The following is a 26,852-nucleotide window of genomic DNA, read 5'->3' on the forward strand; positions in this document are numbered from 1 at the left end:
AAGTTATTTTCCCCCACACTTTCTTTAATTCGATAACAAAAATGGCGCACACAATATCGAGATCGAGACTTGTAGTACTGTTCGCATTAAAGTATACTAATCGAATAAAATCGCGTAATTTAATACCCCTTAAATATCAACGATTATGTTTCCACACAAATTGGATATTGGAGGGTATGCTATTTATATAGAAATATGAAATTGATACTATATTTATAAGGAGGTTAAGTTTTTTATGAGATTATATCCTTCATTAAACCCTTTAATAAATTAATTCTCATCAATCAAAACATTATGCTAGGAGAATTTCATTCTATTATATGAACGAGTTGTCTTTAAATGAAATAAATTAAATGAAATATACATTTTTTCTAAATGACACAATTATACAATTCCACAATTATGATTATGCAATCCAATCAGAATTTGATCGTTCAGAATCAGATCAGAACTGTCAGGAAAATACTTAAAAGTATATTTTCTTTCTGACATTACACAGTTAATAATTATTCTTATACTTATAGCGAAAGGGAAAGAATTATTCATGCCTTCGTTATCCCCAACCATGGAAAGTGGGACAATCGTTAAATGGTTAAAGAAAGAAGGTGACAAAATTAATCCCGGAGATGCAATAGCTGATATTCAAACGGATAAAGCAGTGGTTGCTATGGAAGTAGAGGACGAAGTAGTCCTTGCCAAAATTATTGTAAGAACATTTCATTTATTTCTACTATCACACTCCACCTAATACTTTAAGGTAATATTTTCTTATCGTTAGGTACCAGAAGGGACAAAAGATATCAAAGTAGGAACATTGATCGCTCTTACCGTAGATGAAGGCGAGGATTGGAAATCGGTAGAAGCACCTGATACTTCCCCAACACCTTCTACTAAACCTACTACTGCTCCAACACCTTCTGCACCTTCTGTAAGCCAATCGGATGTACCACCACCACCAGGACAGTACGTAAACTGAGATTAAATATAACTGAGATGCATTAATGCGCGAAGAAAGTATAGAATTTTGGAATACATCTCTTTTAGACAAAATGTTTCTATGCCTGCACTTTCTCCAACCATGACAACTGGTACAATTGTTAAATGGTTAAAGAGAGAAGGCGATGAAATACAACCAGGAGATGCAATAGCCGAGATACAAACTGATAAAGCAGTAATGACTTTTGAAATGGAAGATGAGGCTGTACTTGCCAAGATTTTGGTAAGGAAAATGTTCTTCTTATTTCTATTATAATGTCTCTTTTCTCTAATTACTTACATATTTGATTTTCTGTAATAGGTACCAGAGGGTAGTCAAGTGGAGGTAGGTCAATTAATTGCTGTTACAGTTGAGAAGGGAATGGATTGGACAAAAGCTGTCATTCCACAAACACTTAAGGCTACTACTCCAAGCCCTGCCCCTGCAGTTGCAAAATCCAGCGAAAAGGAACAGTACGTATTACGATTTACTATATTTCCAAGTATAAAGAATAGATCAATTTCTTTGATATGTGTCTATATAAATACATATATCTATGTTTATTATCTTTATAGGGTATATGGATTGGCAGTTAAACGACTGCTACAGGAATACGGTCTAGATGCGAATTTTATTAAGGGTACTGGCCGTCCTAATCGAATTCTAAAAAGTGACGTGCTAGCATACATAGAAACAAATAATATTAAAAAAGTTCAACTTAAAGCTGACACTGGTAAAGATTTTTTCGAATCACCACTTGTTGGAATAGTAATATGTATATGTATCATTTTTCACTGCGATTTATTTTTTATAGTTGCACCACCAAAAGTCGAAAAAGGTAAAAAGGCAGAGCCTATGGTACCGGGTCGTCCATCAGCTTACGAAGATATACCTGTATCGAATATTCGAAGTGTCATAGCTAAACGTCTTGGAGAATCTAAAGTATATATCATGCGAGCATATATTATACTTTGTTTTTTATTTATTAAGTCAATCTTTCATCTATTAAAAAATAAGTCTTTCTTTTCAGTCAAATATACCTCATTCTTATTCGAGTATTGACATCAAAATTGACAAACTGATAGAAATTCGAAAGCAATTAAAAGAGGATGGCATCAATGTATCTGTCAATGATTTCATTACAAAAGCTGTATCTCACGCGCTTGTCGAATGTTCCACAATCAACACCTTGTATACTAATAATAAAGTATGCGAGCACAGTATATTTCATAATGGATCGCAGACGCTTAATTACATTATGCAATAATTTGCATTATTTGCTTTTAGGTCGTGCGTGCTCCAAACATAGATATCTCTATAGCAGTTGCGTCTCCTATGGGTCTAATAACACCAATCGTATTTGATGCACCATCCAAAAGTTTATTAGACATTTCTACGACTATTAGAGAATTAGCTGGAAAGGCAAAAGCTGGGACTTTGAAGCCACAGGAATTTCAAGGAGGATCCTTTACGTAAGAATAAAATAAGGATGAATTTGTGCAAATGTAAATGCTAATATTTGGAGTTATTTTTTCTTTTTCTTTTTTAGAATATCCAATTTAGGAATGTTTGGAATTAAAGAATTTTCCGCCATCATAAATCCTCCGCAAACGGCAATCCTTGCTGTTGGAACAGGACGTCCAGAACTGAGTAAATTTCATGAAAAAGATACAAATTTATTGTCTATTGTCAGCTGATAATAACGGTAACAACAATATTATATATTTGTTTAGGTGATTCTTTGGAAACTGTCACCAAAATGATGGCAACATTATCTTACGATAGACGTGCCATCGCTGAGGATGATGCAGCTGACTTTTTAGCGGTACTCAGAGCTATGTTAGAGAATCCAACTTTTCTTGCTGTTGGAAAAATTCAAGCATTGAGGCATATGAACGATTAAACTTGGTAATAATTAGTTACTAGTCATTTTCACTTGATACGTATATCTATTCTTTATACATATGACTTTGTTTTTCTCAGCAATGTACATATAGTAAGGAGAAACACAATGATAAGATTACATAAATCTTTAGTAGAAGGCAAGTATAAATAAACGAACGATGATATAAATCGATGCCGTCTCGCAACGTCATGTTTTTTAAATTAGTTGGGAAAAATATAATTTCGATGTAGTCTATCGTTACAATACTATCGTCTGATGGTCATGAAAAATATGTACGATATAATCATCGTATAAATGTAATGATAGTCGTATTTACTGCCAAGTAAAGTACAATGATACTTTAAATAAAAACTACATATATGTATATTATCACAAAGACACGAGGTATCAATATTCATTTTTATAAATTCATGAAATTACAGTTTACGCGTTTCTAATTTTATTGTTTCTTTTCCTTTCCAAATCTGTTTAGAATAAAAAAAAACTGACAAACGTAATGATCGTTAATACGTTTACTTTGTGCAATTTTGTACAATTATAAACGCACGTATCGTGTAATAAATTGTTTCTTTTATATGTATATCTACACGGATGCGCGATATCACACTTCCGTTGACAAGATACATGTAGAATCATCGTAGTCATCGGAAATCAATAAAGTAAAGAAAATAATGTTAACATATGAAGATAATAAGAATACCATGAAGATAGCTTTTATCGGTGTACCAAGTGTTTCTTCATCTTTTTGTGTGTATATATATATATATATGTATGTATATATGTATGTATATAAAATATAATGTCAACGCAAATGAATTTTATTTTATCTTTTAAATAAATTATTTATTGTTTAATATTTTTTATTTAATAAGACATATCCTCTCATTTTATTTGTGTAGCTTAAATAATTGTTAACAATAAAACATTTGAAAGAATATGAGGATAGGGAATAAAATGTCGTAATAATTATAATTATAATTTTAAAAATGTGTGGACAATTTTATAATATTTATTTAATTAAAATACATAAACGAACATTGATAAAATTCCATAATGACGCATATATTCATTCATTTAAGGCACAAACTCTGGAGTTCACTATTTTTTTTTAAATTAATTAAATATGACGACACATGAAATAATTAGAAATATGAAATACTAGAGATGAACAACCAAAAGGTAGGATTTTAGATAAACCATTTAGTCATTTATATCCGGCAGCATTCGCGTAAATCTTATAAAAAGAGATTAATGAATAATTGCATGGAATTTTAAATTCAATAGTTTATTACTTATCACAGTCGTGATTTTTTATTGAAGTTTTATGTTTAAAATTCTATCTTATAGTTAGAGAACAATCATTCGTATCATTTTATTATAAAATTGAAACACCCTTATAAATATTGTCGATATGCGTTTACTTATATATACACGATAACGTTATAAAAGTTTTATAAGAATAGAATATATTTGGTTTAGCGATAATATACTCGCCGTAAAATACAAAAATATTTCTCCCGAAAATGTATATTATCAAATCTGAAAAAATTCTATAAAACTAGTCATATGCGTGTGTATAACTTTTCAAAATTACACTCTATGTTAAGCAGTGTGTTGCATTGTACTATTTAATACTCGCAATCAGTTAATAATGCATTCATAAATTGCAATGTTAAGCCAAACATTTCAATTATTTACAGAATGTAACATATTTATTTTAAAATAAAATTCTTTTTCCTCCTGTGTTTTGAAATTTAACACGGAGATGATTAAAAATAATTGCACTTTGCGAAAAAAGTACTGACAATAAAATAGGCACCCACCCATACGTTTGTGCGTTTTTGTGTTTTCTGTTTATTTTTTTTTCTTCACTATTGGAAGTATTCTCAATATAAGTACAATAATTGTTTAATAGTATAAAATAATATGCGTTACCTATGCTTGCAATATATTCAAAAAAATAAACCTTTGCATAAAATACAATGTTACACAAACCGTTTAGGTAGTATAAAATTTACATATCTATATGTACATATACATATGCAGCAAACATCTGTGCGTATACGTAAATACTTAAAATGCAGTAAAAATACAATTATAAAATCGACAATGTTGCCACAGCGTATATGTATGTGTACGTATTTATATTGCACATGAAGTGAACTTTATAGTTTCGTTTCCACCAACAACACATCTGTGTGAAAAAATAAAAATAAAAAGAATATTGGAAACCTTATAAAGAACATATGAAACTCGCTATTAAAACACGTGTATTCTAATTTATAAATCCAATTAGTGGATCTTACTGAAATCCATAATACTGTTGATCGTATTATCATTTTCGAGAAAGCTTAGTGAATTCGTGGTATGTGAAGAAAATGTCAACAGTAATGGCAAATGATAAAGTATCAATAAGAAAGAAAGATTGTATATATATATATATAATAGTTAGTGCCTATGAAATTCATTAATTAAAATACTTAGAAGAACCATTGTGCTTAATTCAAGATTATATAAATACTAGTTGCATTAAAAGTAATCAATTATAGACCTTATGAAGAATTCTTTGTGCAACCTGTATCAATGGCGTTAATGTAGTCAATTCTGCACAATTTTCTAAGAAAGGATGAGAAAGCAATTCATCCGCAGTTGCTCTTTCATCCACTTCGACAGCAAGGCACCTTTCCAAAAAGTTTTGAAACGTAGGACTAAGCGATTCCCATCTTGGTATGGAAGGTTTACCGATGGCAGCAATTAAATATAATGCTCTTAGTGCCGTTTCTTTCATATAAGGTGGCTCACCCTCGATCATCTCAATGGCCATTATACCGAGTGACCAAATGTCAACTTTTTTTCCGTATTGTTTTCTCGTCACTACTTCCGGTGCCATCCAATACGGAGAACCCACCATAGTTTGTCTCTTTTCGTCGCCATTAATATTAGCGCAGAAACCAAAATCCGTTACTTTGACAGTTCCGTTCATACCCAATAGCACATTATCGGATTTAATGTCTCGATGAATGATACCCCTTTTGTGGAGAAAACTTATTGCTTTCAAAACCTCTCTACAGACGGCTGCAATTTGTGCCTCCTTCATAACAGTCTCTGTAACAACATCTGTAAGAGGTCCTCCTTCTAATAATTCCATTACCACCCACAAATGACAATCTAAAAGATATGCGTCCAAGAAATTAACTAAATTCGGGTGTTGAAATTCTTTGAGAACTTTGATTTCAGTCAATATGAGTTCCTTTTTTGGTTGCTTAGACAAGTCGATATCCTTAATGGCTACTTTCTGATTATTTTCAAGATCAGTCGCTACGAATACGGTGCCAGAAGCACCAGCACCAACTTCCTTACTTCTATCAAATTTAAGAGTAGGATCACCACTTTGACAAATAGATCTTAGTTCATCGAATACTTCTTGATCACTCAATTTGACACCACTATAGTCTGTTTTTCTGCGTAATACAGGACTTTCTTCGGTTTTGATTTTGTAATCATCTTCCTCTTCAATCTCTTTCTCGGTTTCCTCCTCTTGAAGTAAACTATCGTCCTCAACGTTGTATACTTTAAGATCTTCGAGAATTTCAGTCAAAGTCTTTTCATTTCTGTCATTCCTATCTATGAAAGTTCTTGGTGCTGGCTTTGGCACTTTATTAACTTTAGGTGGAAGTTCTGGTAAAGTTCGTACCTGGCTATCAGTTGAGCTAGCTGAATTTGAACTATCCGAGTCACACGATTGATACTTCTTAGTTAATATATTATCGATTTCTTCCGATTCTTCTTCTATAAGATTCTCCGTGACAAGTGCTTTAAATACTTTCTCCTGTGGTTTACGTTTAATCGAGTAATTGTAAAATTTGATAGCTTGCAATGCTGCCGCAGGATGTTCATCCTGTTCGGACTTTGATATTTGCGTGTTAAGAAAACGTATCCAGGAAAGCGGCAAACCCTCCAACTGACCTGTTTCTGCATTTTTACTAACGTGAAATTCGTGAGAGACATTAGTAGGCAAGCCTATTTCCGCCACCGTTTCGACATTGACACTTTTCTTTTTAGAAAAAAACTTGGTTATGTTTAAGCTCATTTTCGCGCGAAATCACGCGCTCTATTCCGACTTTTCCTCGTTATTTTACCGATCTATTGTCACTCCTATTCAATCCTTAATATAAGGGATTATTAAAACTTCTTAATTCTTTCAATACAAATTACCATTGTATCTTTCAGGCGTAACGTCACTCCTTAAACCGATATCTCTTTCTCTCTCTCTTTCTCCCCCACCCCCATCACTCCACCCGAATTTTCTTTACGCCAATGTTACCACCGACAAAATTACCCTAGTCATTTCGTTTACCTAGTGACATTCGATATCCCATTCGCAACCAAGTTCATTCTGCTCAATATTTATCCCTATGAAATCTATCATATCTACTATAGAATTTTAAAATATCAACTAATCGTTGATTCTTCTTTTCTGATAATTTATTAAATAAACCTTTCCTTAATTTCGTTTCCAAATGATAAAGATATTGTTTGTCTTCGTATCTCCCTGTAAGAAATGACGAAGCAGGTAGATTACATTGTTTAATGTAATATTGAATATTTGAAGTTTTAAATGTACGTGATTGTTTTTATTGTTATAGTTGCAAAGGAACGCACAATAAAATTGAATATCTTTTTTACACGATTTCGAAAGTATAAGCGTGTTAATTTATTCCTACAAAAGGAGGAAAAGTTGTCTTTGAGCTCATGGTCAAAATAAGTTATAGAATCTGAGATTTACGCTTGTGTCGGGCGGAAGAAATACGCTAAGTGTGACAAGGACAACTCGAAGGAAAAAAGAAAATGGAAAATAATCTAATTTGAGAGAAAGGGCTGGTAAAAGGGATCGAGTCTTCTAAATAATTACGTAGAAGTAATTATTACCATAAGTAGTTCTTTTTAACGCAAAGAAACGAAATTGACCTTGGTCAATTAAAAAAGGATCGAAAGGAAATTGACAACTCGTTTATTCATCCTTGAAACAAGCCCGCTTCGAGGCCGCCATATTGTTTTTTAGCGATGCAACACATTTTCTTCCTGTGTGAACTTGGCCGTGGCCATACACCTGCGAACAAAAATGGCGGATGCTATTCGTGGTAGTGTCATTTCGTAAGCAGTCGTAAGCAGTCGCAACGGTGGCTGGATTCGAGTACGTTTCAGAACGTACACGAGGAGAGACCCTTTGCTTAAACTGACGTGAGCTTGTTTGTTAGTATTTGTTTTACGCGCGCGCATATATGCGTGTGTATGCGTGCGCGTATGTCACTGCGTATGTAAGTGTAAGTACAGTGGATCCGAAAGAAATTTGTCCTAATAATTAAAAAGAACAAATATAAAGAGATATTTAATCTTTGTTACTTTGACTTTTAACGAGAAGATCAAGGGACGATCGTTCAAACGTGTATATAAATCTGGTTTTAACGGAAAGGAATGAAATAATGGCGAATTTGCGACAAACACCGCTAACATGCAGCGGACATACAAGACCCGTTGTGCATCTTGCATTTTCCGATGTCACCGAATCTGGATATTATCTTATTTCAGCGTGCAAAGGTAATATCGAATCCTAAACGTTCTATTTAAAAATCAACTTTTGTAATATTCCTTTCGTTTTTGTCTCTTCTTTTTTTTTTTCTGTCTACAATCACAATCGTTCCGATTACCTTGGCCCAATTTCGTGCCTAAAGCGTCATGGCAATGCCGGAGAACTTTTACTCTCATATCTTTCCTTAGATCTTTTATACATTAATTATATTTGAATTGTTTCATTTTCAGATGGCAAGCCAATGTTACGACAGGGTGACACTGGAGATTGGATTGGTACATTCGAAGGTCACAAAGGTGCAGTGTGGGGTGTTGCGTTGAACCCACAGGCTACAAGAGCAGCAACTGGTGCAGCAGACTTTAACGCTAAAGTTTGGGATGCTATCAAAGGAGAAGAAGTCTATTCCTTCCAACACAATCACATTGTCAAATCAGTTAACTTTAGCTCAGATTCAAATTACTTGTGCACCGGTTCTAATGAGAAATTAGTTCGCATTTATGATCTGAATCAACCAGAAGCAGCACCACAGGTACTGAAACGAATCCTATCTTCAAATTTGTTGTCATTATATACCCTGCAAATGACGCAAGATTATTTTCTTGTAGATTTTCTCAGGTCATACGAGTGGTATCAGGCATGTTACTTTTTTCAAAGACAATACCGCATTGGTTTCTTGCGCTGATGATAAAACATTAAGAGTTTGGGATAGAAATAGTGGTCAAGAAACAAAAAGGTTAGATTTTCCTGCCATACCTAATTCTATGGAAGTATCTAAGGATGGTAATATTATCACAACCACTCACTCCAACATTGTGACTTTCTGGGATAGCAAAGAGTATGTCTGTTTTAACAAATATATCTCGATTAAATAATGTTTGTTATTTTACATTTAAGACTATATCTAAATAGTTCAAGGTGTGTGTGACCATCTACCATATTTTTAACATGCGTTTTAAGCGTACACAACTTTATGTTTAATTAATTTCCTTGTCATGTACTTGTAAATTCGCTGCTCATGCGTCAGCTCACCTTGGCCTCATAGAAAGTATTTCCTGCATACAAATTAAATGTCGTATGACTCTATATGTACGATGCTCTACTTTCCTTTTGTTTTATCTTTTTAAACATTAAATTTAATAAACAATTGTTTTGTAATATTTTCCTGATATTAATGTTATTCTGTTTTTCTTGTTTTAGATTAACTAAAATACGTGACTTTACAGTGCCAACTCAAGCAAATAGTGCCAGCTTGCATCCCGATTGTAGCATTTTTGTATGCGGCGGTGAAGATTTAAAAATGTATAAATTTGATTATAGCACAGGTGCAGAAATAGGTCCGTATTTATTATTAAACTAAAATATTATAACTTTCTTTTTTATGAAACTTTATTAAATTTGTGTAAATTTTTGATCGGACAGAATCATTCAAAGGACATTTTGGTCCTGTACATTGTGTACGATTTTCACCGGATGGAGAACTTTATGCCAGTGGCTCGGAGGATGGGACTTTGAGATTATGGCAAACAACGGTCGGCAAAACTTATGGTTTGTGGCGTTGCGTTGAACAGGCTCCCGCCATACAAGAAAATGCTACTGTCCTTAATAACAAACAAGAAGTTCCTGCCAGCTAAATGCATTTTTCTATTATAAAACCCACGATGATGATTATGCGAAATAAGAGTTAACGCGGGGAAAAAAGAATCTCTTATCCTGAAAAATGTATTGGAAAATTATATTCATCTGTGAAATACCGTCAAAGTATGTTTTTTAAGCAATGCATTTCTGAGAAGATTTTGAGGAGACATACCCTAGTGAGTTTTCGGTTTTTCGGGTGTTCTAAAAAAAGACTAAATGAAAAGAAATGGACCAAACTTTTATAGTCTAGCGGGTATCTACAAAAACATAGGAGGCTATTCATTACTATTTATTAGGACAGGAAAACGCGAAGTAGAGTAACATTTACATTTGTTATTGTCATATACAAGTATATCATTATTATATCACTAAATAAAATAGAAGTGTAATGAGAAAATCTAAAAAAACGATTGAAATACTTCGTTTCGTTTTGTTATTTGGTAATGCCATCTGTACAGAAGAATACAATAAATAAATAAATAAATATATATATACACAGTCGTTTACATACATCATTATCATTATGAAAAATTTGGAAATTAAATTTTAATCCTTAAGTATTGTCAGAAAGTTTTAATAACTCCATACACTCTTTCTGGCTTGAAAAGTTTTCTATAACAGATGAATAAAATAATATTTCAAAGATTTAAATATTTTGGCGCTAAAGTCTATCGGATACAAAGACAGCTTGACTGAAAACTTACCGACCGTGCAACAACTATTAACGCTATCTAGTGGCGAAGATCATTACTAAAAATTACCGACGGAACTAAGAACGTGTCGCCACCTAGCTGATAAACTATATAACGTTTAGAACATAAACTATTGTTCTACCGATAAAAGAATGTTGCCGGTAATATTTGTTTGATACTTATGTAAAACGCCAAACGAATTTTTTTCTGCACAATTATTAAGATCATTGACATTAATATAATATAATATAATTTAAGTTTTGTATGTATATCAATCACGAAACATTTTAAAAACAATGTTTTATTGAAATAATAAGAATATAATTAAATATATTAACTAGAGTAATCTTTTAATAAAGATTGTTTGAAAAATATCTTTATTTTTGATAGAATTGTTGAGATCGTTTGTGTATAATATAGAGTTATTGAAATAGTAGGTATGTTATTGTATTATCTTACGCGATGGCATTGTTCTCTTACCATTAGTGAACCTTATCTCAGGCTCAACTGTGCACCTTTTTCATTACTATAGTGACGACGAAGTACGAATCTTACTATCTTACAGTTTCTCAAGGCATTCGTTTGAAAGCTTTTGTCAATTAAATACGTTTAAATCTAACTTAGAAAATAATAAATCATTTCAACTATAATAAACTAACAATAAGTGTATAACATACATGCGAAATATAGTATATTAATATTTAAACGTTAATTTATCGAAAGTTTAACGTGTTAGCAACCATTTGGAATCGTTTAGAGTTTCTTTTAATCGAAAATAAAAAAACAAAAAAGGTAAAAATTGTGTTAAAGTAATCACGTTTAAGTAAATATGTGTTAAAATATTGTAAATTTGTATAAATCGTTTTTGAAAACTAATCAGTTTAAATTTGTTCGATAATAACATCAAAATAAATCTTGCTAAGTGTTTAAATGTCATGCAATAGGACAATACAATTGACATACTGTCAATAAGACGAGAACAAACCTCACATCGAATGTTTCTATTTGTACTTTTTTTCCCTTTGTTTTTCATATTTTTTTTTGAACAAACATTGTCTTAATTTAAACATGTTAATTAAAAAAAGAAAAAAACAATTCGTTTGTTCTTACAGCAATATGATTTTGTCGAATTCGGAAAATAACGAGGATGATTCGTTTATTCGCGTAAGTGTTTATCCTCGATGATAAATCAATCCTAATGCAAATATCATTTTTATAAAAGCAAAATTGATCGTTACTTCATTTTTCAGCGTTTAATAAATCGTGCCACTGTTAAAAATAAAGAACCGCACGAATTGGCAACGATGCAATTGAGACAAAAAATGAACATTTTACGGGCGATAAATGTCTACCGATTTGAAGGTACGTCACCCTTTCTTGCTAACCCTCCTTCCCTCCTCGTACCCCCTTGCACATTTACGAATGCATTTTTATTCGATTTAGTCACTACTTTATATGCAACGTTTATATATGTTTAAACAGATTTTGGAAGCACATGTAACAAATTGTCCGACAAAGCTTTGAACTGTTTAAATAAAGAAATCCTCTTCAAAACGGAAATGTATGAAAATGATATAATGATACCCAGTAAACTCTTGGAAAACGAAACTTTCCTAAGCGGATTGAAGAACGACATAATTACCAAAAAATGTCGCAATTGGAACCTTAAAATAGATAAGACGTTGAATTACGAGGATTTGTCAGATAAAATCAAAGCACCAGTTATTTCTGAAGAGAAATTAAACATCGATCAGATTGCGGAAAAATCGAAAATATCGGAAATCAAATGTAACGATAATAAAATGGATGAAAAATGTTTAACGAGTATCAAAACTGACGAAAGTACGAAATCTAAAACACTCTATACTTGTTTGAACGAAGAAATTCGAGATCTTAAAGAAGAACTTGAATCGTTACAATGTAATTCTTATCTAATGGATACCCCGAAAAAAAAATCATTTGATTTTCGTAAGAATTTCGTTGCCAGGAATTCGATCGAATGTTCGAAAAAAAGATTATTGACGGATTACATCGTGCCAGGTGTGCACAAAGCTTTCGAAGATATTTCTTCGAAAGAAATAGATTCACGGGAAATAGAAAATAATATCAATAACAAATTGAACGAAGTTATGCGATACGAGCAAGCGATTCCTCGTTCTAATAATAATAATAATAATAATATCGATAACGATAATAAAAGTATGAAAAAAATAGAAAAACCTAAACGAATAATGAAGCCAAATTTAGAATCGACGATTAAATCATGTTCTGGGGATTCAACGAAAAAACACGCATCGCCATTTTCTATACCGAGCTCGATTTCAACGATACTTCCTACCGCCTCGTCGAAATCTGAATTTGGTGAGAAAAGCGAGGACAAATATTCGTACGGTAGTTCGGAAATTGTTGAAAGTATTATACCATTGGAGGAGATGCACAAATTTCTCGACAATGCATTTAACAGCGAATTACTCAACAGTTCTTACATGTTAAATTCAACTAATTCCTACGAAGACAATTTAAATCACAAAAGGATCGGCAAATCAAAGACAACTCCTACTAATGAGACTTTGAATCAAAGATTATTGGCAAGCGAACCAACGCAAAGAAAAGTAATTAGAGAAACGAAAATGCTCAGATCATTTTCCCAAGAAATTAATAGAAAGGTATTCGTTTACAAACGTAATATTAATACAGCTATCTAATATGATTTGTTGTTTTTTTTTCTTTTTCTCTTAATAAGGAATCACATCCACGCTCGAACATGGAAGGAAGACAAATCAGTGATCCAGTTATAAAACACAAAGACAAAATACAAGAACTTTTACAAAGATTGGAAGTACAACAAACGTTGATACATCAAGCTAGCAAGGCTTTAAACTTTTGTAATTTCATGAAAATGTTTCAATATAGTATACAACACGTGGAATCCGAGAGATTGTTGTTATTATCGATGCTTAAGAAAAAAGCTGTATTGAATGAAATTAAACGTATCGACGAATTCCAGGATAATACTATTTCCTTATACGAGCACGGAAAAGTTACCATCTCGCAGATCAGTTTGAGCATCAATAAAGATAAAATTGATTTGTCGGGTTTAACTCCTGATATGTGTGGATGGTTTATGGTTACGGTGACCCATGAATCGACGGTTTGGGCAACGAGTGCTATGAATTATTCATTCGATAGTCCAATTACTATTCGTTTTCCCGAATCAATAACCGTACCAAATCTGAGCCCTAATTTTATCATCGTCGTAGACGTTTACAGTTTGCAATTAAGAAACACAAATTCCAATGAAAAGGGAGAACAATCGGGCAACAACAATATTACGTGTCCCTCACCTAATCACTTGTGGAAAAAATTGGAGAAATCACGATTGAAGCAAAATGAAATACCATGTTCCAACAGTATCAGAGAAACGTCTTTTCAACTTACTGGATACGTACAATTAACTCTTCAAGATCTGGACAAAGTTCCACCTTGGTATTTATTATCGGTAATTTGTTTCTTTATATTTTAACGTTTCAGTTAAGATAAACTCGTTAGAAAATTAGATAATAAGTTGTCAAATTAATTATCGTTAACCAGGTACCTTCGAATTCGATTTTGCAAGGGAAAATAAATTTCAAATTGTCTCGGAAAATCAAAATATCGCTTATCCATTCCGGTTTCTTGACACACGGCGACGAAGCAGGTGGATTGGCTGCTTGGAATAGAAGATGGTGCATTCTCGATGGTAGTTGCATGAAATTTTGGAATTATCCTCAAGAACACGACTTGAGATCACCGTTGTTGATCATCGATTTGACTCGTTGCACAACTAACGAGGTACAAGTCGTGGATAGGACCATTTGTGCTAGACCACGCACGCTTATGTTTAAAACTATAAGAGAAAGAGTATCTCGCGATGAAAATAGCATGTTTCTCGAGTGTCAATGCAGTTACACTGTCGTAAGGTAAACTTAAATATATCTTTTTACGCTTTTTAACTAGCTTAACAAATATTTTTTACAGACACTTGCTATCCTGCGATACCATCCACGATATGATGGAATGGAGTTCTAAATTAAACTACGTCTTATCCATATTGAGCAATTGGAAATCAAGAAGGAACGATTTCATTCCTACCACTGAATTGTAATTGAATTATTTCTAAACTCTGCCAATGTATAATATTGAAACGCTTTTAAAAAAATATTCTCTGAAAAAAAAGAAGAGGAAAAAAAAAGAAACAAAAAATAATGTGAACAAAGATACAAGTATCGTTGATGAATATCGGGTCAGGAATCATCTTCAAAATAGTTACTTTAATGACAATTGAATCTAAACGATATAAAAATGTTCTAAAACACTTGAGAAATATAAAGTTTCTATGTGGTTAGAAATTTACTTCTTCTCTTTGGCTGACGATCTGTACTTTCGTTATCCTCGTTAACGCGTTTCTTCTTTCTCAACGATCTCGTTGAACTTTTGGAAAGGTTGTTTTTGTTCAATAACGCGTTAGAATGTTCACTGTCGCTATTTGAAGAAGAAATCACGTTGAAGTGACACTTGTCCGTTACCGGAGTTACCGGTGATTGAGTTTTTATCGACGTCGTATGATCAGTCGTAGATATAACACTATCAGTTAAATTGTCCGAGGTAGAACTCTTCCTATCGGAATCAGTATTATTCAATGATGTATCTTTATCCGGAATAAATTTGGCAAAAACCGAGGCTGGAAGAGGTATCGGTATAGGAACTGGAATTGGTATTGGTATTGGATAAGGAACGAGTATCGTTACGGGAGGTAATAACGACGACGACGACGAGTAGGAAGTTTGAGACGAGAATTGAGATTGGATGGGATTAACCGATGCCGTTTCGGGATATATTTTCAAATCCGAGTGATATTTATGTTGCCTTGATTCGTCGATGCAAGAACCAGGCGAGGGTATTGCTTCGGATTGTATCGGTGACGAAGACGTATCTGGAATCCAAGAGGAAGATTTCCGTAATTTCCTTTGCTGAGAATAACGAACGTTATCCCAATTTCTCGACGATTCTCTACCACGCAATCCTTTAATATCCTTCAGGTGTATATCACTTTTATCTTCTATAACAGATTTATATATCTTATGCCTGTCGTGTAATTCATCGTCCATGATGTTTCCTATTACATGTTGTTTGGTATGATCAACGGAAGATGATCTCGATTGGCTCAAATTTAAAAGATTCGAATCCGTATATGGAATTCTACAATGCATACGATCGTTAGCGCAATGATAATACTTTTCGTATTCACGATCTTTAAAAGATTCTTTAATAGTTTCGCGAACACTTTCACTATTGTCTTTCGTCTTCTCGTCCGTGTTTTCCATCTTCCTCGTCGTCGTCGTCGTCGTCGTCGTAGTCATCGTTCTCGATCTCGACGTCGCGTTGTTGACGTCCGTTCGCGTGCAAAACGAATTTCTTCTTATCAATTTGAGAGACAAATTGTCAGATTTTGGGAGATCTATCGATTCCTTACGATCAATTTCGGCGTTTTGTGACAGAGGCGAGAGCCTGCTGATCGACTCGTCGTCGACGATCAAAATTTCTTCCGTCGAACTACGAGGCGATTGACAGTTCCGAAGCCAAAGTTCGGGGGTGATTAATGCACCACTACCACCACCACAACCACCACCACCCTTTCCAGAATCGCTAGGTGGAATCGCTGTTAATCCATGAAGGGCTAGATGCGTCTCGGTTTCTCGACAAAATATGTTCATCTTGTATTGATTCAAACACTTGTCGCTACAAAATTGAAGCTGACTTTCGCCGTCCTGTTAAAAAAAAAACAACAAATTATCAATTTTAATCTAATTTAATAAAGCGAACGTTCATTTTTTATTTTCATTGTCAAAATAAATATGATTATAATATAATAAATAAATTGTTTGACCTGAAAATCGACGTAACTGATAGGATTTCTAACGTGTCTGCACCAATCGCACGTACGTGCTCTTTTAAAAGCTGCTCTTCGGCCGGCTGCGAAACAAGCTTCGCTGCAAAATTGTCCCAAAGCACTGACCATACCGCAAGAAAGTGGATTCGTTCTTCCCGGTTCCCACGTTTCACCGATTCGTCCGCACCAAGAACAGGATATCAATCTGTGCCCGACCTCCGTCATTTCATCTGTAGCATGCCAAGCAATGTCATTGAATAAAATTACACGCCATTTAAATATTAGGGTGAACCCAAAAATTCGTGCATTGTTTTTTTAATTATCACTCGCATGTAAAGTATAATAAATAATAATAATAGGTTATAGACACCAACGTAATAAACCTATCATTAGCAACAAAAATGCCACTTTATTTAACAATTAAGTTTAACTTTAATTTACCTGGGCTACTGGAAGTTGAATCGTTGTGATAAGGTAATCTTGAAGTAGATGGTAGGACAGTTTTGATTTGTAACGACGGACTTGCCGTAACTTTATCGTTATTCTTAAAAATATCGTTAGAATAATACGAAGGCGTTAATTTCGTTCGCAGTGAATGAGAAAAAACCGATTGATGATGATTCGTGGCCATCGGTGATCTCGAACTTCCATCGAATAGAAATTGTCGATCCATTTGAGGCAAGGGATGTTTCGAAGTTGCAACCGGTGCAAAATGATCGAGATTTAAGCCTCTGGTGTAACCGCTATCAACTTTCTCATAACCGTACCATCCCAATAATTCGCTCATCGCCGTTGCTGCATATTCCTGCACAACAAAAATCGAATAACACGAATAAACAACTATTATTCTTTAGTTCATTAGTTCCCCATTTATCAAATAAAATGAATAATGGAAGAAGATTTAAACGGAAATCCGAAACGGGGATATGTTTTCTAACAAATTAGTTTCATTTAAAATTTGCCTCGTTAAGGAAAAACAAAAGGGTTGGGCAAAGTATTCTCGTTAAGGATTCGATCCTTTAGTTTTAAACGAAACAAAAAATCGAATTGAATGAAATGAAATGAAAATATAGAAAAAAAGAAAAAAGAAACGTGCAATTGATTTATTTATCTTGCCGAAAAGCGGGGGTTGGGGTGTGCTCGCGCGAGCATTGCTTCGCGGAGAAGCAAAACGTGATACTCCGAGGTTCTGCATGTATACGTGGTCCATCTACATGTAACAGTGAGGGGTATAAATATAACCAGTACGCATATGTACTCCCCGATGTATGTACGCGCGTATATCTGTGTTCATATATGGTATACGAAATCGAGGATATCACGTGGCGTGCGGATCAATCCATTAGTCGACTCGTTTCAGTTACACCGTGCATCGTATACTTCTTATGCTGGTATATCGTACGCTCGAGCGAAGGTAATATGCTACGATAAATCTTGAATCTTTGCAGCCGAGGTTCGACGAACGAACGAACGAACGAACGATTCTTTTCATGAGTTTTTGTTCTAATCAAGTGAACAAGAAACGATAATTTAAAACAAGTTACGTCAACCTACACCATTTAATATAAACCCTTTTAGAATCCCAATACAATTTGCTTTTACATAATATATTTATGTTACTATTTAAATATTCCTTTCCTAATTAAATCCAGATTCTAGATATTAGATACATTAATATACTCAATATATCTATATCTACGTATAATAGTCGTTTGGATTATATTACAATACTGATATAGCGAAACGATTGATCGAGAGACCGCGAATCGTAGAAAGGAGGATAGAAGCTCATGATTATCAGGTTGTATTAGGAGGATGATGGTACTCGCGCTGTCTGGCACGCAGGTGCGCTTTCCCAGTGCACGCGAACACAATCGGCATAGTGTATATCGATATAGACTTTCTCTGTGCCCGTACGGTCGTTTGCCACGGATTAACAAACATCGATTAACTACTATTTTCTTCTTCTATCTGCTGGCATTAGTCTCGTCCCCGTCCCAAAGCTTCCAAGTAAAACCCCCGCCCCCCCAGTCTACTTATTTCACCTCGACACGCGATCCGACCTAACGATTCCTCTCGGCTTTTTCTTTTTCTTTTTCTTTTCTTTTTCTTTTTTTCCCCCTATTATACTTCCCTCTTTCTTTTATCTTTTTCTTCCTCATTTAATGCGGCTCTTCGATTCGGTCGTGCCAAAACTAAATCGATATAATCCGTCTCTATTATATACTACTTATATATATACGTACAATATATAAACCTCGCGAGTTAACTTTTCAATGTCAAACCGAAATAATCCTTAACTAAAATAATTCAATCTTATTTGAATAAAAAAATAAGATCCATTATTTAATTGCATCTATTATTTGTCGCATAAATTGTCTTAACGTTACTACAAACCAAGAAAACGTTACCATTTGCATTTCTATTATAATTGTTTTGATGCATACTATTTAGCAAAGAGTACGAAGATCGATAGTAGTTAATGATTTCTCCGAACGTTGAATTCCGCAATTTCGAAGCGAATTCAAATTAATTATATGTATATATATATATGTGTGTATATAATGCACGCGTGGCCTACGCATGTTGGAAATAAAATTCAAATACATTCAAGTGTAACAGTATATCTTGTCGATATCGTCGAAAATTCGAGGCCAGGCTCCAAAAGTTATTTCTCTCTCTCTCTCTCTCTCTTTTTCTCATCCATCATTTGATGTATCGGTGTATCGGGTGTATCGTTTCGATACTTTTCCAAGAACGATCTCATGCAGAAATTCATTGCAACCAGGTGAATACGCGCAAGGCGAAAGGTATAATGATGAGAGCCGATCCGTGGGTGTCGTATTGCAACCTATTATGATTTCGAATAAATCAGGCGAAGGAGAGTAACATGAAACTCGTTGCTTCTCTCCCATGTATACCCCGTTTCATCTTTGTACGAACAGGTATCGCGAGGAGACATTATATACTCGATAACGTGACGCTTGAAACCATGAAAGCGACATATTACCACCATCCTTCTTCTTCCTTCCTTGCTTCCTTCCTTCCTTCCTAATCATAATCTTTTTCCAAAATTCCTATTTCCTTCAACATCTTCCCTTGACGCTAGAAATTTTCATTTGGAATCGTCCTGACTAAAAAACAAAAAAGCAAAAAGAAAAAGAAATAATTCAAAGTTAGATTTGTGTATCATTTTGTTGGCTACTACGAAGGCTAATGAAACAAAAAAACTCCCATGGAAGATCATCGAGTATCGATTGTGTTCCTCTTGATTAATTTCCTATTGCATTGATCTTTTTTCTTCTACCCGTTAATTTAGGACAAGCACGTAACAAACATGCACCATGCAATACATATACATAAGTAATATACGTATAGTATCCACTAGTATTACCTGAAACTTGTAATTAGTATAAGATAACAAAAAAAAAGATGTCCAAACTAACGTTGTATATATATTTTTTAATCCTAACAATAAAATAAAACTTTACCCTTATCTCCTCGTCAGCCTCTTCTTTCTTCACCTTTGTTGGTACACGTTTTCTTTCCATTAAATCGTCACGAACAGTTTTATCTTCTAACGATAACGATGAAGAAGAAGATGACGATGACGACGAGGACGACGACGATGACAACGATGACAACGATGATGACGACGAGGGTGACGACGATGACAACGATGACGATGACGATGACGATGACGACGATGACACTCGCGTCTTAACTGATCTCTCGTTTATTATATTCAAATGCGATTCTACCCTACTTCCCATTACTCTCTTCTACGCGTTCATAAGTCATTCAAATGATTTCTAAATATGAACGCAAATAAACATATATTTTAATCGGAATAATTCACTTTACTACTGTGTTGTCCCATAAAAATCGTTATTTCGTTTCTTAAACAAAAAAATAATAATTTACGAATTGGTTTGTATATGATCGAACGATTAATCGAACGATGCATTTCGTTTAATCGAGTAAAAAAAATAATATTCTCTTTGAAAATCATTTAATGTATATTATGTTCGTTCTAAAAGTAAAAGGATGAGCCAAAATGATATATATCTATACTGTGTAATCCCGAATAAAATGTGTTCCCTACTACGAGAAAATGTTGGAAGAGTTTTTCCTAAAAATACTTAGCTAGATAGTCTCACATGCCGCAAGCAACGGAGAAGGCAGGCTCTAGGCTAATCGAATTTCACTGATATTTTTAGGTCACTAAGGTAAAACAACTCGCATTAAAATTAGACCATATGATCGGTCTCTCTCTCTCTTTCTCTCCCTTCCTCCCTCCAACCCTCACCCTCTCTCTTTCTCTCTCTCTCTCTTTTATCTTTCCTTGTATCCTCTTTGTCTTGTCGTTTAGATCTTTTCAGTCAAGATAATCGTATAGATTATTATGCGTTCCCTTTTTCGAAAATTCGCGGTATTCCTTAACGAGAGTGTCGATGAACGCACACGATGATGACAACGTCATTTTCGTTTGTTTCAATGAAATCTAACAATAAACGGGTACACGTGCGCTTAAAATAGAATGTTTTGTTTAAAAATTCTCGTAGGATGCATATCGCATTGATCTAAATTCCGTTTTAAAGATCACCGATTACCCGCGTAATTTAAATCCTCGAAGCTGCTTTCGATATCTTCTTCTTATTGTTGGTTTATATTTTTAGAGAGGACAAAAAATTACTCAGTAAAGTGATAAAAAGATTATAAGGATTTGGAGAAAATCGTTGAATTGGTAAATTCACTTAGCACACTTTTGTATGTATCACTGATCGCGAAGGAAAGATGATGATTCAAGAAACCGATTCAAAGGAGACTCTTCTCGCGTGTACGCTCCTACGTGTACGCGGTAAAAATAACCAAGTGCCGATCAGCCGGCATTCGTATGAATTCGTGCGTTTTCGGAATAACTCGGCTCGCGTGAAACTCAAATTTCATCACTATCACGGATTACAAATGACATGAAATGTATTGACCGTATTATTTTCTACATTTGTATGAACGTATTTACCCAATCCGAAATTATAAATATGACATATATTTGTTTTAAAAATTAATTAATTATTAGATTATTATGAAACCTATTATGCCACAATTTAAATAAGGACTCTGTGCTGCAAAAAAGAAAAGAACTCAATCGGTCTAATAGAAATCTATTTAACCGACAGATCGAAATCTATATTACCGACAGATTGAAATCTATATTACCGACAGATCGAAATCTATATAACCGACTGATAGAAATCTATATTACCGACTGATCGAAATCTATATAACCAACTGATCAAATTTATAAAAAAATTTCACTTTCGCCCCGAGAGGGCACACTATTCTTGCAATAATCTAACCTAGCATTAACATTTATTTGATGCCTTTTTAATTCGTCTTTAATTGTGTAACTTCTATTAAAAACACGTGCACAAAATGCCAGTTGATTTAGGTTTCGTTGAAAAATGTGAGCCCTGGCAATTGGAAAGTAGATTTTTTCCAAGTAAAATAGGTGGTAGACCAGCTTGGTTAGATTTAAAAAATATACCCAGCAAGGAAGATCTTGAATGCGAATATTGCAAAAATCCATGCACTTTTTTGTGTCAAATTTATGCCCCATACGAGGAAGATGATGATGCATTTCATAGAATGTTGTATGTATTTATATGTAAGGATCCAAGTTGTTGTAAAACAAATGAAAATGGGAATTTAAAGGTTCTGCGCTCTCAGTTAAATAGATTCAATCCCTTTTATCCTTCAGAACCACCTATAGAAAAAGAAGACTGGAGAACGGATATCAGTACGTATACAAATTAATATAACATTGTTGCGGTCTTATTATATTACTGTTCAAATGTATTTATATTCTAAATCGATTATATTTATACGTAACTGTTTCTAGGTACCGATTCTTGGTGCAAAACTTGTTGCGTTTGTGGCATCTCAGCACTGAATCATTGTTCCAAATGCAAAATTGCTAATTATTGTTGTCGCAATCACCAAATCTTTGATTGGAAACAAGGCCATAAACATAATTGTGGCAATAATGTAAATATAAGTAATAGTTTTCTCTTTCCCGAATATGAACTAGTAATAGAATCTGAAGAAAGTATAAATGAAGATGATGAAGATTGTAATGAAATAGAAGAAAAAGAAATGGCAAAATACAAATCCATGGTACAACGTAACGAAACAGGATCCTTCCAAGCTGGAAAAGATGAGGAGGATTTAGTAAAAATGGCCAATGCTGATGAAGATGAAATATTTGCTCGATTCCATGCAAGAATTGCTCACAATCCAGAACAAGTTGTAAGGTATACTATCTATATTTCGATATCAAATATTTCATTTAAATATATTTGTAATTTTGATTAATAACCATATAACATTTTTGTAAATTTTAGGTATGAAAGAAATGGACAAATTTTATATATTTCAGATAATACAAACATTCAGAATGTTCCAAAATGTTCATTGTGTGGTGGAGAAAGACAATTTGAATTTCAAGTATGTCATTTAAAATCTTCTGAAGATAAATAAATATCAGTATCATATCACATAATACTTCATGATAAATAATTTCTTCCATTTCTTTGCAGATCATGCCCCAATTGCTGAATTTCTTTAATTACGAAGATGTTATTAATTCAGTAGATTGGGGTATACTTGTTATATTTACTTGCAAAAAATCTTGTATGCCTAATGAAAAATATGCAATGGAGTATATATGGAAACAAGATATTGTATCAGATAAAATTGATAGTTCGTCTGAAAATAAAAATGATTCTACAAATTATATTTATTCTTTAAATGCTTAACTTTACCTTTACATTTTTTTTTTTTAATAATATCCAAATGATAATTCCTTAAAGATAACAGTTCACTTTTGCATAAACTTTGATAAAACAGTTATATTAATTAACACATTTATTTATACTATTGCATATTCGCTCCAAGATTTTTTTTATTTTTTATATTTATAACAATGAAAGGAAATACTATACAGTCATTAAATTATTTATATAATCCTATACAATCATTTATGGTAAGTTTAAGATATTAGAGAAATAATAACGAAAATTATATTATATTAGTAAGGTTCGGAAATGATATTGCTTCTTTTCAGCACCAACAAAAGAAAAAATATATTTCCCATTGAGCATATATATAACTAACTAACTTAAAACTTTATAAATGTTAGATATATAAGAAAATATAAAATAGATAATATTTGGTTTTTTCTTAAATTTTCTAAACTAACTATACTAAAATTACTATCAATAGTTTAAGATGTATTTATGAATAAATCTGAGATGTTTTTTCCTAATATTTATTTTTTTTTCCATTCGTTTTGTAATAAATTTATGCGCATGATTAAGACAATGAGTAATATCTGTCGCATATTCTACAAGTATTTCACATCATAGATTGACATAATAAATAGATTTCTTTACTTACTTGAAACAATTATTTCTACATGATGAATATTTATAACTCTGTGTGTTCGAAATGATGTGCTTTAAAATCAGCTGGATGTACGAATAAGCCTTCCATAGTTTTCCATTGCAAATGTTGACTATTATGCGAATAATCACCTATTACTTCCATTTGACCAACAAGATGGGTATATGATCTCCCACTAATGGATAAATACCTGAGATTGGAACATTATTCGATTAATTATCCAACGATATATATAAATAAATAGAAATTTGAAATATTTGAAGAGAAAGGAAAAATCAAATATAAGAAACATACGCATTTGTATCAACATGCTTCAACATGACCGTATCATTCCTCTCCCAAAAATCAGTTTGGCATATTATTTGCCAATTGTCTCCGCTATCGCTTGGTCTTCTGTAATCCCCGAAAGCAGATATCTCTTGTTTACCGCTCAATGGAGAAGTAACTAAATGCGAATGTAAATTCTTTTTTGTTGCTACATGTTCTAATCTAATTATATCATCGCATTTAATCGGCTTCCTGTTAACAAATAGATAAATTGAATAAAAATAAGTTATTTCATTTTTGTACCGATATGAAAATTGTAATTTAATTTATAATGCAAAAAAAACGTAATTACCCACGAATATATTGTTTTTTATATTCTGCTTTTACAAGCCAGTACGAATTACCATCCTCTTTAACTTCTATACCTGTCACTGATTGTTGTCCACTACCACTCCCATATCTGATATCATGAGAATGTAATCTTACATTGAAGTCAACGTTCATTAATTTAATAACTGATCCATATGTTACATATTTAGTTCCTTTGGCTGCAATTTTATGTTTTACATTTATAAAAATAATAGTCAAATTAATAAATCAGTAACATAACCTTAAAATTAGTAATTCTACCTAAACTTGTAATACTATATATATATATATATACATATATATACCTGTTGTAGATCCTACGAAAAATAAACTTATTAAAGATAATAGTAATGGTATCGTTTCTGATAAAAATATCATTTTTAATTAATTAAATAAGAACTTATTAAACTAGAAATACCACGGAATGCCTCAAATCAAACTTCGACTATTTGGCTTGTGTAGATAATCGTCTTATAGTTGTATTCCGCGCGTGTCAATTTTTCATTGGCCCGTATCGTAAGCTATCACGTATAACAAAATTTCGATATAATACAAAATATTTTCCGCATATATAAGAATTTATATGTATTCAATTAAATAATATAAACGATTGATAATTAAATGCTTCCATAAAATAATATACACACTATAATAAATTACATATTACAATCTATACTTCTATTTTGAAATGAAATAAAAGTATTCAAATATATTTAATATTTTTCACATACATACAATAAATTCTGTTTATAAGTTCAAATATTTAATAAATTTATTAAACATAAAATAGATAAAAAAAGATATACGTATGACTGAGTATGCGTTTTATAAATATTAAAAATATATTTTTGCCATATTGGACCCATGTTTATTTCTTAAATGTTTTACAAAATAATTGTCTATAAATTGCATTCGATAATTAGTAAGATTAATTATTAAATACAATTTATTTAATCTTAAGCAGCTTCCCACATTAAGATATGGTACACTTCAACAAGATATATTCTGATACAAGCTATCAGCATGGTGCACACATGTACAATTATTTAGTATATTACATTTAATATTTGTACACCATGCTATAGGCCAATCCATTTTGTGCTAAATATATATATATGTATACAAATGCAGATTAGAGAAAACAAAGATATGAAATACTTATAAAAGAAGCATTTTGATATATCTGTCTTATTATAATATAATACTTAAAACAGTATATATTCGATAAAAAATCTCTCATATTAGTCAATAATTGTATTGATTAATAATTGATCACTTTTAGCAGATCGATAACTTTTCTTAACTAACAATAAGTATCAATATATAATATATAATGTACAATTGCTACCACAATTAATGATCAATTTTTTTTTGATAATGTAGGCAGTAGATCATATTCTTCATTTAAATTTTACTTTTTAGATTTATGATGATCACAGTTAAACTGTTTTTAGCATGTAGAATAAAAATTCCAGGAACTTTCCTTGCAATTTTAGTCATAAAACTTTGTTTTAATAATATGTAACAAAAGTAATGTAAATTAATATTCTATTGCTTTCGGTCGAGTTTTAATATAAACATATGCAGCTATCATTACAAATATTGCAGCTATTGTAGGTAGAACGACTGTGAAAACTCGTTGCTTGTTTTCAAGAAATTCCTTTTTTCGTTCCTTCTTTTGCTTATTTGTTTCTTTTGTTTTACCTTTTAGTTGACGCATCGTCTTGCTGCAAAATATAATTTTCTTCTTATTCATCTTATCATATAAAAACGTATGCATGCAAACAATTTATAAATACTTTTGTTAATTAACTTCTTACTCGATAAAGTAATATACTTTGTCAGAAAATTCATTTCACTTTCAAGTTAAAACAACACTTTTTATACAATTTCTACTCTATATATAAATATAAATGTAAAAAGCATAAAAAAAAACATCTGCGAATAAAAATATATACTTAATATTAACATTTAATTATATATGTATATATATATTATGTCAATAAAGCATAAAACAACATGCG

The 26,852-nt window shown here is 32.6% G+C and overlaps 7 protein-coding genes across 9 annotated transcripts; 4 read left to right on the plus strand and 3 right to left on the minus strand.

The window, feature by feature from the left end:
• Position 1: 1 nt before the first annotated feature.
• Positions 2–3,245, plus strand: LOC106791631 (dihydrolipoyllysine-residue acetyltransferase component of pyruvate dehydrogenase complex, mitochondrial-like). Its single transcript, XM_014757422.1, has 12 exons — positions 2–174; positions 525–706; positions 779–963; positions 1,045–1,219; positions 1,298–1,449; positions 1,552–1,709; positions 1,791–1,918; positions 2,007–2,183; positions 2,264–2,448; positions 2,526–2,626; positions 2,710–2,884; positions 2,960–3,245. Exons 1-11 carry the CDS (start codon positions 42–44, stop codon positions 2,877–2,879), a joined length of 1,746 nt encoding a protein of 581 aa, XP_014612908.1. The 5' UTR covers positions 2–41; the 3' UTR covers positions 2,880–2,884; positions 2,960–3,245.
• A 134-nt stretch (positions 3,246–3,379) lies between these two features.
• LOC106791633 (serine/threonine-protein kinase PAK 1) lies at positions 3,380–7,183 on the minus strand. The gene has a single exon (XM_014757426.1). The coding sequence runs from the start codon at positions 6,970–6,972 to the stop codon at positions 5,422–5,424; it is 1,551 nt and encodes a 516-aa protein (XP_014612912.1). The 5' UTR covers positions 6,973–7,183; the 3' UTR covers positions 3,380–5,421.
• A 783-nt stretch (positions 7,184–7,966) lies between these two features.
• Positions 7,967–10,593, plus strand: LOC106791647 (serine-threonine kinase receptor-associated protein). Of its 2 annotated transcripts, XM_014757454.1 has the most exons (6): positions 7,967–8,206; positions 8,305–8,480; positions 8,703–9,001; positions 9,078–9,307; positions 9,670–9,806; positions 9,892–10,593. In XM_014757454.1, exons 2-6 carry the CDS (start codon positions 8,366–8,368, stop codon positions 10,101–10,103), a joined length of 993 nt encoding a protein of 330 aa, XP_014612940.1. In that variant the 5' UTR covers positions 7,967–8,206; positions 8,305–8,365; the 3' UTR covers positions 10,104–10,593. The 2 variants fall into 2 exon arrangements, with proteins under 2 accessions (XP_014612940.1, XP_014612939.1); XM_014757453.1 differs by having other exon boundaries at positions 7,967–8,480.
• A 596-nt stretch (positions 10,594–11,189) lies between these two features.
• Positions 11,190–14,978, plus strand: LOC106791628. Its single transcript, XM_014757410.1, has 4 exons — positions 11,190–13,489; positions 13,522–14,298; positions 14,391–14,758; positions 14,817–14,978. The coding sequence occupies exons 1-4, from the start codon at positions 12,359–12,361 to the stop codon at positions 14,941–14,943; spliced, it is 2,403 nt and encodes an 800-aa protein (XP_014612896.1). The 5' UTR covers positions 11,190–12,358; the 3' UTR covers positions 14,944–14,978.
• A 111-nt stretch (positions 14,979–15,089) lies between these two features.
• LOC106791648 (serine-rich adhesin for platelets) lies at positions 15,090–21,628 on the minus strand. The gene is made up of 4 exons (XM_014757455.1): positions 20,220–21,628; positions 17,170–17,533; positions 16,726–16,958; positions 15,090–16,606 (listed from the first exon to the last, which is right to left on the minus strand). The coding sequence occupies exons 1-4, from the start codon at positions 20,499–20,501 to the stop codon at positions 15,173–15,175; spliced, it is 2,313 nt and encodes a 770-aa protein (XP_014612941.1). The 5' UTR covers positions 20,502–21,628; the 3' UTR covers positions 15,090–15,172.
• Positions 21,629–22,076: 448 nt separating this feature from the next.
• On the plus strand, positions 22,077–23,645 carry LOC106791645 (programmed cell death protein 2). The gene is made up of 4 exons (XM_014757449.1): positions 22,077–22,528; positions 22,631–23,042; positions 23,133–23,235; positions 23,328–23,645. Exons 1-4 carry the CDS (start codon positions 22,165–22,167, stop codon positions 23,544–23,546), a joined length of 1,098 nt encoding a protein of 365 aa, XP_014612935.1. The 5' UTR covers positions 22,077–22,164; the 3' UTR covers positions 23,547–23,645.
• A 397-nt stretch (positions 23,646–24,042) lies between these two features.
• On the minus strand, positions 24,043–26,555 carry LOC106791646 (stromal cell-derived factor 2-like). 2 transcript variants are annotated; one of them, XM_014757452.1, is made up of 4 exons: positions 26,392–26,555; positions 24,812–25,007; positions 24,487–24,711; positions 24,043–24,382 (listed from the first exon to the last, which is right to left on the minus strand). In XM_014757452.1, exons 1-4 carry the CDS (start codon positions 26,546–26,548, stop codon positions 24,217–24,219), a joined length of 744 nt encoding a protein of 247 aa, XP_014612938.1. In that variant the 5' UTR covers positions 26,549–26,555; the 3' UTR covers positions 24,043–24,216. The 2 variants fall into 2 exon arrangements, with proteins under 2 accessions (XP_014612938.1, XP_014612937.1); XM_014757451.1 differs by lacking the exon at positions 26,392–26,555 and adding an exon at positions 25,134–25,361.
• Positions 26,556–26,852: the final 297 nt, after the last annotated feature.

This window comes from Polistes canadensis, unplaced genomic scaffold (genome assembly GCF_001313835.1).
Source record: "Polistes canadensis isolate GaletaPanama2010 unplaced genomic scaffold, ASM131383v1 scaffold_327, whole genome shotgun sequence".
In the NCBI taxonomy this organism is placed as follows: domain Eukaryota; kingdom Metazoa; phylum Arthropoda; class Insecta; order Hymenoptera; family Vespidae; genus Polistes; species Polistes canadensis.

Excerpts from the sequence above, each read along its gene's own strand:
- LOC106791631 (XM_014757422.1), top strand. The coding sequence starts at position 42 with ATGGCGCACACAATATCGAGATCGAGACTTGTAGTACTGTTCGCATTA. Across the intron at positions 964-1,044 it reads GTACCACCACCACCAGGACA|ACAAAATGTTTCTATGCCTG; the intron begins GTACGTAAACTG and ends CATCTCTTTTAG. Across the intron at positions 1,710-1,790 it reads TCAACTTAAAGCTGACACTG|TTGCACCACCAAAAGTCGAA; the intron begins GTAAAGATTTTT and ends TATTTTTTATAG.
- LOC106791633 (XM_014757426.1), bottom strand. The coding sequence starts at position 6,972 with ATGAGCTTAAACATAACCAAGTTTTTTTCTAAAAAGAAAAGTGTCAAT.
- LOC106791647 (XM_014757453.1), top strand. The coding sequence starts at position 8,366 with ATGGCGAATTTGCGACAAACACCGCTAACATGCAGCGGACATACAAGA. Across the intron at positions 9,002-9,077 it reads AACCAGAAGCAGCACCACAG|ATTTTCTCAGGTCATACGAG; the intron begins GTACTGAAACGA and ends ATTTTCTTGTAG. Across the intron at positions 9,308-9,669 it reads ACTTTCTGGGATAGCAAAGA|ATTAACTAAAATACGTGACT; the intron begins GTATGTCTGTTT and ends TTCTTGTTTTAG.
- LOC106791628 (XM_014757410.1), top strand. The coding sequence starts at position 12,359 with ATGTATGAAAATGATATAATGATACCCAGTAAACTCTTGGAAAACGAA. Across the intron at positions 14,299-14,390 it reads CACCTTGGTATTTATTATCG|GTACCTTCGAATTCGATTTT; the intron begins GTAATTTGTTTC and ends ATCGTTAACCAG. Across the intron at positions 14,759-14,816 it reads TGCAGTTACACTGTCGTAAG|ACACTTGCTATCCTGCGATA; the intron begins GTAAACTTAAAT and ends TATTTTTTACAG.
- LOC106791648 (XM_014757455.1), bottom strand. The coding sequence starts at position 20,501 with ATGGGAAGTAGGGTAGAATCGCATTTGAATATAATAAACGAGAGATCA. Across the intron at positions 17,534-20,219 it reads AGGCTGACGAGGAGATAAGG|GAATATGCAGCAACGGCGAT; the intron begins GTAAAGTTTTAT and ends TTTGTTGTGCAG. Across the intron at positions 16,959-17,169 it reads TTCAACTTCCAGTAGCCCAG|ATGAAATGACGGAGGTCGGG; the intron begins GTAAATTAAAGT and ends GGCATGCTACAG.
- LOC106791645 (XM_014757449.1), top strand. The coding sequence starts at position 22,165 with ATGCCAGTTGATTTAGGTTTCGTTGAAAAATGTGAGCCCTGGCAATTG. Across the intron at positions 22,529-22,630 it reads AGACTGGAGAACGGATATCA|GTACCGATTCTTGGTGCAAA; the intron begins GTACGTATACAA and ends AACTGTTTCTAG. Across the intron at positions 23,236-23,327 it reads AAAGACAATTTGAATTTCAA|ATCATGCCCCAATTGCTGAA; the intron begins GTATGTCATTTA and ends ATTTCTTTGCAG.
- LOC106791646 (XM_014757452.1), bottom strand. The coding sequence starts at position 26,548 with ATGCGTCAACTAAAAGGTAAAACAAAAGAAACAAATAAGCAAAAGAAG. Across the intron at positions 25,008-26,391 it reads ATATGTTTATATTAAAACTC|CCAAAGGAACTAAATATGTA; the intron begins GACCGAAAGCAA and ends ATAAAATTGCAG. Across the intron at positions 24,712-24,811 it reads AAAAAACAATATATTCGTGG|GAAGCCGATTAAATGCGATG; the intron begins GTAATTACGTTT and ends ATTTGTTAACAG.